The sequence below is a fragment of the Brachionichthys hirsutus genome, chromosome 18 (genome assembly GCF_040956055.1).
Source record: "Brachionichthys hirsutus isolate HB-005 chromosome 18, CSIRO-AGI_Bhir_v1, whole genome shotgun sequence".
Lineage (NCBI taxonomy): Eukaryota > Metazoa > Chordata > Actinopteri > Lophiiformes > Brachionichthyidae > Brachionichthys > Brachionichthys hirsutus.
Window position 1 is genome coordinate 7,209,792 of NC_090914.1, and position 10,135 is coordinate 7,219,926.

Here is a 10,135-nt window from a genome sequence, read left to right on the forward strand (position 1 = left end):
GGAAGATTTTGATCCACACACTACCCGAGCAGGATGATGCAAGTTGAATGAGAAGCCGTCAGCCGTCAGACTACGGTACGACAAGATCGCTGCTTTCAATATTTACAATAAATTGCATCACCTGCTAAATTATCTCATGTCGTGACAGTATTTGCTTTATGTATGAAACGCAAAACCATGTAGATGAACGGGCTAGCGGCTAACTAGCGCTAGGTTAGTGTGGTAAATTCACATATGGGACAGCGCCGGAGAGTTTGAGGTAGAAGTGAAGCTGACAGATGCTGATCAGATCATTTCATGTCATTTCTCTTATATGTATGTTAAAACATTACGTTTTATTCTTTATTAGAATGCGGGAACAATGACAGATCAGCAAGACGGAGAAAAAGCCACGAATCCAATGGAGCTCTACGAGAAATTGGCAGCACAAGGAGACCAAGTCAGGACCCTGAAAACGGCCAAAGCTGACAAGGTGAGTGTTTGTACCACGCCACGCAAAACAGACTCGGTGGCTTTGATATTAAAGGGTTGGTCCGTACAAATGGGTTTTGGCTGCCCATGTTTTGACACGTGATGTGATCACAAATAGGTTTTACAGTAGAAGTGTGATCAATATATAATTGTTATGGCGTTATGCACCATGAGCTAATATGAATGAATGAATGTACCATCAGAGAGTTTTCCATACTGTTTATAACATAATAGTAAGCACATAAAGACAAATTAAAACATCACATTTTGAGTGGTGATAATTAAATCAGATGTTTCCACAGTTTTGGATGTGACATAAGTTTATAATAATAATTTATTGATTAAGCCAACATCAGACATCAGTAATCTTGCCTGAAAGGAATTTATCAATTGTTTAATTTTATATATAAGATAGCATATACAATAACATGATGTAAAGTTGTTTAAGTAAGTCAACTGTTTTCTGACAAATCATGTTTATGTTAATAAGGAGTGTCAATGAAATGATTTTTTGCGGAGCTCAGTGGATTATCTACAGTTACTTTTTTTTGTGCATCTTTTAATGTATCAACTACAATAAAATAAAATTTGCCTCCACTGAATACGAGTTGTGTTGAAATGTAAAATCGGATATACGTTACTTGCAAGAACCAAAGCTGTGTATGAAATGGTTAGTTGTGATCTCTCTTTAATTTGTGTGAACTAACTCTTTAAAAAAAAAAGTACCAAATGAAAACAGTGCTGCGCATTTTTGTTGGCAATCAGGTGCTCTCATCTGTGTGTGTTATCTGAGATCAGTCTCTGTGCTCCCCAGGATGAAATTGAAGCTGCTGTTCAGTTGTTGCTAAAGTTGAAAGTGGAATATAAACAGGCATCGGGTCAGGACTACAAAGCAGGCTGTCCACCCTCAGAAAACTCTGGTGGCGCTTACAACGGGCCAGCAGCAGACGGCGCTGATGATCAAGACACAGTTGACCCATGGAACGTTTCTACCACCAACGCGAAGGGAGTGGATTACGACAAACTCATCGGTAAGATTTGAAGGATCATGAATTTGTGATTCTTACCCAGCTAGAAGATAAATGTCAGCAATGTATTTGTAGTCTTTGGGGTAATGTAAAAGGCAATGTGCCGTTTCAGGCCTACGATGGCTGAATAATTTACATCTTGTCCTGTGTTCCTTTAGTGAGGTTTGGTAGCAGTAAAATTAACCAAGAACTGGTAGACAGAATAGGAAGAGTCACGGGACGGAGACCTCACCACTTTCTACGAAGAGGAATCTTCTTTTCACACAGGTCAGTGTTCTCGGATTTGAACTTTTTAAAGCAGTGTGATGTTTCAATGTTTTCTTGTTCCTACTTCCTGACCTCTAGTGGATGGGTGTCCCATCATCTGTAGTTGTGTGATCTAGTTTTTAATCTTGAGGGAAATTAGTCAACATAAAAACATCCCCTCCCCTCACATCCTTTTGGCTTAGCCGTCACCAGTGAGCCTTTTGTTTGAGCCAAAACAAGGTGGCGGTGAAAACGGGAACGTTCTTGTAAGACTTATAATCATGCTCCTCCTGCCGCTGTTGTTTTTTTCTGCCAGAGATATGCATCAAGTACTGGATGCGTATGAGAAGCACAAGTCCTTCTATCTTTACACTGGTAGAGGTCCGTCCTCTGAGGCCATGCACGTCGGCCACCTCATCCCCTTCATCTTTACAAAGTGAGTTCTTCCCTCTCTATTGCATTTCATTCCAAAGAGCTGTTGCGTCCTTTACCTGTAAAGCTGACAGATAATCCTGCTCTTGGGGCATACTTTGATTCTAAATGCATTTCCTTTTCGTTAGATGGCTGCAGGACGTATTTGACATCCCTCTCGTGATCCAGCTTACTGACGATGAGAAGTACCTGTGGAAGGATCTCTCAATAGAAGACTGCCAACGCTTCGCTATAGAAAATACCAGGGACATCATTGCCTGCGGCTTCGATGTCAACAAGACTTTCATCTTCTCTGATCTTGAATATATGGGGTAAAAAGCAAAATGTTCTTCATGGTCCGATTTGGTAGACCTTACTGCCGAGTCATCTGAGAATTCCTTGAAAGCTCGACTAAGCTCTTTATTAAGGCAAAAGAATCGTATTTGTTCACGTAGAGCATAAAATTACGCATCAGTGTCTGGATATTTGTAATTTCAACCCGTTGTTTGTAGGTCATCCCCTGAATTCTTCAGGAATGTAGTGAAAGTCCAGAAGCATGTGACATTCAACCAGGTCAAAGGCATCTTTGGCTTCACAGACAGCGACTGCATTGGTAAGACAACGGGCAAAGTTTAAAGAAAAAGACTAACAGGCCAGCATTTTGATCAATCATTACATTTTGCCGGCACATTGTAACGAAGGAGAAAAGGGAAAGTTCTTTTGAAGCAGTTTCTGCGTTGTGAATTACTTTTGTTTTTCAAATAAATTTCCTTTCTTTTTTTATTATACATTGTAAAGTTTTGGGGTTCAAATTGCTGACACTCACATTAACAGCTTAAAGCCATAGATGGGGGGGGGGGGGGGGGGACTTTTATTGTAAACCTACATCTGTGCATTTGTTGTTTAATTTCTCAATCTTAAGCTTTAATGCTTTGTTGCTTCTTTACGGTGACAGTTCTATTTCATCCATCCAGGAAAGATCAGTTTCCCAGCCACACAGGCTGCCCCAGCCTTCAGTAACTCTTTCCCAGAGATTTTCGGAAGCAGAAAGGATACGCAGTGCCTCATCCCTTGTGCCATAGACCAGGTCAGGGCAACTTTTATGATATTAGATAGCAAAACTACATGGCAGCATCAGATTTTATAAAAAAAAAAAAATGCGCTGGGGTCTGTTTGTCTCACCCAGGACCCCTACTTCAGGATGACACGGGATGTTGCTCCAAGGATCGGCTATCCTAAACCAGCCCTGATGCACTCCACCTTCTTCCCAGCCCTGCAGGGAGCACAGACCAAGATGAGTGCCAGTGATGCCAACTCCTCCATCTTCCTCACTGACACACCCAAGCAGATCAAAAACAAGGTGGCGCATGTAATTACTTGTTAAACACCAACACCAACCGGTCGGATTTGTATTGCAAATTGATTGCTGACTGACTAGTCTTGAACTGTGGATCCACAGATCAATAAATATGCATTCTCAGGAGGAAAAGATACGGTGGAAGAGCACAGGAAGTACGGCGGAAACACAGAAGTAGACGTCTCCTACATGTACTTGACTTTCTTCATGGAGGATGATGAGCGCCTGGAGAAGATCAGACAGGTGAGAGAGAAGCATCTCGTGTTCCATTCTATTCTTCCTGCTCGCTCGTCCCCTCTAACTTCCATCCTTCACGCCTCGACCACTCATCCAATCTCCCGTTTTCAGGACTATGCAAGTGGAACGCTCCTGACGGGCGAACTGAAGAAGATTTTGATCGAGACTCTGCAGCCAATAATCGCCCAGCATCAAGAGCGACGCAAACGAGTCACGGACGAGACGGTCAAGCAGTTCATGACACCCAGGCCTTTAAACTTTAAAATCTAGCCTAACCGAGACGTCAGCAGGATCCAGCTGTTTTCCATTTAACATTCTCGTAATATGTAAAGGTGATGGGATTTTCTGCTACAGTTTGCTTTATGGGGTAAAAAAAAAAAGTGAATTACCGTAATGTCGTATTTCTCTGTATCAAACTCGGCATGGCGTTGCGAATGTGTTCGCTCTAAATGTGTACGTTTTTCAATCTGATCATAAGAGACAGGAGATTGTAATATCAATAATCAGGCTGAGTGTTTTACTCAATGATAGGAAAGCAAAGCAGAAGCAAATTGACTGATTTTTTTTCAAAGCCTTGTCTTGGTAACAAGGCTCCAATAAATATATGCCTGAAATAAAATCATGGAGAAAGTACAAAATGAATTTTCCTTTCGTTTACGTGCTGCACTGTGCAAACATTCGGATGATGTTCCTCCACCATGCAGAACTGGATTCGGATCCAAATCAGAAGGCTGGACTTAAAATGACAGCATACGTTCAAGGAATTTAAAAACACACCCCTGATTTTTACTTTTACTTTAAAATTGACTGTTCCTCTATTCGCAGCACAGATTTTGTGATGATTCTGAACATATGAAGCTGAAATGTGAATTTCATCCAACTCATCTGACTGGCTAGTTCCTTTTTACAACTAACCTCAGTCAGAAGGCATGGAGATTGGTGAGTAAATGAATCAGAAAGATCACTACAGCTGGTGAAACCCCCCTTAGATAAGACAGCGTTGCTTCAGTGATTTATCAGAATCAAATCATACCAAAAGAAGCACTTCTACACCAACATTATGTAAACAGAAGGAGAAATACAAGTCCTGAATACTAGGACTGAAATACTGAGCTGCCACACCTCAGAAACAGGTCTGTGCATGCCTGAACAAATAGTAACTGTACAGCAAATTCAAGCGTCCTGAACATGCCGCAGTACTGACGGGTCAACATTGGCAGCCCCGGTGTTAGCCGGTCTCAGGGGGACAATGTCCTCGCAGTTCTGGAATGAGCAGCAGTGAGCTGTGACCCACTGAGGTGAATTCAACAACAAACCCATCAGGCTTCCACAGGGTGACGTCATCAGCTGCTCGTTCCAGGAGGTGCAGAACGCTTGATGGAGGACACGGTTCCTTTGAATGTAACGCATCACACAATACCCAGAGACGTATCCTGGATTCAACAGCGACAGATGTGCTGACGATAATTGATAAGGGTGGATTTTGACAGCGATTAGATTTAGGACTTTCAACGGAAGCAAGACCGCAAGGGCTTTTTTGAGATGCTCCTCTTAGACAGGGTGTTTGACTGTACTTGTACTGTAATACATGCTACTGTTTGACTGTACTTGTACTCTAACATTCTATCTAATAAATATATTCATCATCATCACAAGCAGCACCCTGTTTGCTGTTTCCAGCCAATGGGCCTGGGGGCGGGGCAGGCGGGGCGGGGCGGGGCGGAACGGGGGGCGGGGCGGGGGGGGAGTTGTCCTTCCCCAACTCACCCGATTGGGCTGCCTTAAAAAAAAAAAGATCAAACAAACTTGCTCTTTTCTACGCCCGTCCGTGACGACAGAAATAGAAAACGTTTGGTAAAAAAAAAAAAAAAAAAAAAAAAAGATAAAAAGAGAGCGCCTCGGCCGTTCGGAGCGGGGCGGACACAGTGACGGAGCCAGCAGCGTGATTATCGTTAGCTCAGCATCAGCAGCGCCCGAAGCCTCTAAGGACATTACGGGAAGCTAAACTTAGCGCGTTTGGTTGACCGACACGCCGGCGGCTGTAAATAACGCAACGCACGCTCTCTAGGACGCGCGAACGCGGGTTTATCAGCTGCTGCTTTACCTCGACAGGTATTCGGACGTCGGGCTTCGTGTTGTTGTTGTTGTTGTTGTTGTTGGGGGAATGGCATTGGACTTCGCTGCGGGCTGCTTAGGAGGTAAGCTAGCGTTGATGTTAGCTAGCGGCGTTAGCCGGGTTAACGAGTTGAAGCTAGCGGCTAGCATGAACTAAGATCGTCTTTTTTTTATGTCTCCATCATCCGGACGCATAAGCACATCCCGTTATCAGAAAGGCGCCCCCCCTCCACCGGCTCCTCTGTGGACATAAATCCACGGGGACCGACCCCACGCCATCCAAATCGATCCATGCGTCTCCACGTCAACCCCCGGGGATCTGTGCAGCTGTGTTGTCTTTGCTCAAGGCCACACTCTGCATTTTATGTATTCTCTGAATAGTCTTTGGGGGTCAGTAACTTGATGGGTTGTTGTTGTTGTTTTAGTTTTTATTGAAGCAGATCATTTTTAGGTTAGCTTGTAGCATTTGGACTTATTATTATAAACTGTTCTGAAGTGATTGCAGATATCAGATGCTGAAATGTGGCTTTATTTGTTGGGCCCATCATTTCTAGTTACCTGTGGCTAATCTAGTTTTCTGCCATGGCCTCTGTATTATTCACAGAGTTATACATTCCATTGAAGGAACTTTGCTTTGTTTTCCTCTTTTTTTTTTTTTTTAATGAACAACCCATGAGCTCCAGCAGTGATGCCACAAAACTGAATGATTTGTTTGCCAAAGGCAACAAATAACAATTGTCAGGTTATCTATTGGGACAGAAGTTTACCAGGTCACGGAGAAAGGGACGCGGGTGCAGGGAGGTTGAGCAACAGCCTAGTGACTGCACTCTGGGATGGAGCAGGGGGAATCAAAGTGTATCTGATTTAAGCTTCGGTGTGTTCCTACCATGGAGCGTACCTTTACTGTTTTTATTATATCAATGAGTTTAAGTCATTGCTGTTTTCTGATGGGATCTTAAATCTCTGTTTTTTGCAGGTGCTGCTGGTGTTTTGGTGGGGCATCCATTTGACACTGTGAAGGTGGGTGCCTGTTTCACCTTTTTTTTTTTCTCTCTTCCTCTATTTACGGGACATGATTGTAAGTCAGACCCCTTTACTGGCAGCCTGAATATGAATCCAGATAACCTGAAGTTACAGCTGGAGTGACATAAATGACCAGGAGGAGGGACGACTGTAAAATTAGGGTTTGTCTTGATTGCATATGTTATTTAACAGAATGTTTACACATGAATTTGAAGCTCTAATCAGAATTTAACAGCAACTACTTGTGCTATTACACAGAAGTGAAGAGACATTCACTTCATTTAGACTTCAGTTAGATCCATCATGGGTTAGTTATGGATACGCCTTTCAGTAACTGGCTTATTACTGAGTAATATTTATGTTTTCCAGTTGAATTCTATAATCCTTCCAAGAACAAATCACAGGAAGTATGATATGCACTGATATAATAGATCAATATTAAAGACTAAATATTCATAGTTTGAATGCATCGTAATCGGCGTCATTCGTTTTATCAGCGTGAATGCAGCCGAGGTGTTTGAGATCACAGCCTGCATTTCCGTGCGTCGAGGTGGCCGATGGTTCGGGTTGAGCGCTTTTGTGCATTGCTTTTAATGTCATTTTTCCCCGAGCTGGTGTCTGGGGGAGGCTGTCTTTAACAGCGGCAGTGTCACTGTGTTGTAGACGAGAGAGAGAAATAAACAGCCTCTCCATGGAAATGGGACCTAGTAAGTATGGTCCAGGTCTTTTTTTTTTGTCCCCCCCCCCCCCCCCCTCACCCCATGTCTTGTCATGAGTTATAGAAATACAAAGCACAGAAGGCTTCATTGTTGATGTTGCACTCTTTACGTATCCTTCTTTACCCTGAGCAGAACCATTCTAATAAACTGTTGCCTGCTTGTTCACTTCAATGGTTTGTATTCGTCTTGGCTTTCTGTGGCCTCGTCGTTCTGTCGTGTGATTAACGCGAGGCCTGTCGTCCACAGGTGAGGCTTCAGGTGCAAAATGTGGACAAACCTCTGTACCGTGGGACGATGCACTGCTTCCAGTCCATCATACGTCAAGAGTCGGTAAGCTTTTGTTCTGTGGGCAGCTCTTAACGTGCGGAAACTATTTTCTTTTTTTGTTTTTGGCTTCATTCAAAAGAATCACGTTTAAGAAATGCGTGTTGCCTTCACGTGTGCTTCCTGTTCTGCTGCCAACATGGAGGCTGGCCACTAATAAACGTGTACAGTTACAGTCCCTTCGCTAAACTCGAGCACCAGCCAAAGGCCAGGAGGCCTCTTCCGAACATAGGGTGTTGGGCCTGAAGGGAGGGTCACAGTTGGCCTTGTTCCTGCAAGGGCTAAATAAAGCTTTGGACGTTTTGCCATCTGATCTAAGCAGCGTCTGCTCCTGTACTACTGTAATACTTTTGGTATTTGACTTTACTGAAGTACACTTCCTGTTATTAGTAAAACAGCTAATCTAATTTTAATAATGATAGGAATTTTTGTAGGCCTGGAAAAAGAAAATATTAAAAAAAAACTACATTTCTTTGAGTTGATTTAATTTAACACGTGCACAGCTTCAGCTTGAAATTCTATGTAGCACTGAAATGCACGGAACACTGGATGAAAGCTTTTAAATGCAGCCACAGTTTCCTGTTCCTTCTTTTTTTTTTTTTTACGATAGCAGCGCTATATCTGATGACGGCTTGTCTAACCGCAGCATTTTCACTCTGATCTCAGTTTAGCGATCTCAGCCCCACCGCTAAAGGGGTCACCTTGTCTGTGGGAACATTCTTTCCATGTCTCCTCCTAAACCGCTGGACAGAATTCAGTGAAGCTTCTGATGTGATTTCTTAGGATTGGTAAATATGCCATTGATATATGAAGTATCGTGGCAATAAAGAGAAACGCAAAAATCTGTATTGTCCAGGTGTAAGTAAACATTCTTTATAGTTAATTATTAAATAAAGATAAGTTACACAAGGGACACAAACACGGGTAGTACCAAACCAGTCTCTGGTATAATTAGATGAGTTAAAAGGCTTTACTTTGACAACGTCGGTGACAGATTTCTGTCTGTTTACTGTCTTTACGCCTGCAGATGCTCGGGCTGTACAAAGGCATCGGCTCACCGTTGATGGGCCTGACCTTCATCAATGCCATAGTTTTTGGTGTCCAAGGTAACGCCATGCGCAAGCTTGGCCGCGACACCCCTCTCAACCAGTTCCTGGCCGGGGCGTCTGCTGGCGCCATCCAGTGCGTCATTTGCTGCCCGATGGAGCTGGCCAAGACGCGCATGCAGCTGCAAGGCACCGGCGAGAAGAAGTCAAAGAACAAGATGTATAAAAACTCGCTGGACTGCCTGGTTAGAATCTACAGAAGGGAGGGAATCCGAGGCATCAACCGCGGCATGGTGACGACCCTGGTCCGCGAGATGCCTGGGTTCGGCGTGTACTTTCTCGCTTATGATTCGTTGACACGTTTCCTGGGCTGCGAACCGGAAGACCCTTACATGATCCCCAAGCTGCTGTTCGCTGGCGGAATGTCTGGCATTGCTTCCTGGCTCTCCACCTATCCCATGGATGTGATCAAATCCCGTCTCCAGGCGGACGGGGTCGGGGGCGTTAACAAGTACAATGGTATTGTGGACTGCGTCCGACAGAGCTTTCAGAAGGAGGGCTGGAGGGCGTTCTCCCGTGGGCTCGTGTCCACTTTGCTCCGTGCGTTTCCGGTTAACGCGACCACATTTGCCACGGTGACTCTATTTTTAATGTACATGCGTGACGGACAGGAGTGTAGCCTTCAGGACTCGGGAGTCGCAGCCTCTGCAACCACAGACGCAGACGACCAGCATTTAAGTCGTCGTTCGACAACGAGCGTCACGACTGTCGGCACATCGGTTTTATAGAAGTGTAGTTGCAGCGTGGCGATGGTTTACGGAACCATCAGCGATTGCAAGCAATGAGAAAAGTAAACTCGTTCTCGGCGTCTGCCCATGGAGCTTCAGCAAAATGACCTCTTGTAGTATTTAAGTAATATATATATTTTAAAATAAAGATATATATTATTTTAAGATTGTAAATATGGTCTGTTTTGTACACGTTGTTTCAAGTTATAACTCAGTTAGGAAGGTTACAATCAGATGCTTCAGACATTCAGCTCATTTAGAAAGTGCAGTTTGCTCACTTGTGTGCACGGATGCATTCGTTCCTCGTGAATATGAATTAAAATGGATGTATAGCGTTATGGTAATACTTATAGTGAACTCATTAATGTAC

General features: G+C 43.6%; 2 protein-coding genes across 2 annotated transcripts; both read left to right on the forward strand.

The window, feature by feature from the left end:
• Positions 1 to 29: 29 nt before the first annotated feature.
• On the forward strand, positions 30 to 4,375 carry wars1 (tryptophanyl-tRNA synthetase 1). The gene is made up of 11 exons (XM_068751731.1): positions 30 to 75; positions 350 to 472; positions 1,286 to 1,502; positions 1,658 to 1,766; positions 2,062 to 2,181; positions 2,306 to 2,488; positions 2,669 to 2,769; positions 3,131 to 3,243; positions 3,343 to 3,516; positions 3,616 to 3,756; positions 3,862 to 4,375. Exons 2-11 carry the CDS (start codon positions 362 to 364, stop codon positions 4,018 to 4,020), a joined length of 1,428 nt encoding a protein of 475 aa, XP_068607832.1. The 5' UTR covers positions 30 to 75; positions 350 to 361; the 3' UTR covers positions 4,021 to 4,375.
• A 1,539-nt stretch (positions 4,376 to 5,914) lies between these two features.
• Positions 5,915 to 9,853, forward strand: slc25a29 (solute carrier family 25 member 29). The gene is made up of 4 exons (XM_068752102.1): positions 5,915 to 5,948; positions 6,842 to 6,885; positions 7,854 to 7,937; positions 8,959 to 9,853. The coding sequence occupies exons 1-4, from the start codon at positions 5,915 to 5,917 to the stop codon at positions 9,763 to 9,765; spliced, it is 969 nt and encodes a 322-aa protein (XP_068608203.1). The 3' UTR covers positions 9,766 to 9,853.
• The last annotated feature ends 282 nt before the right edge of the window (positions 9,854 to 10,135 follow it).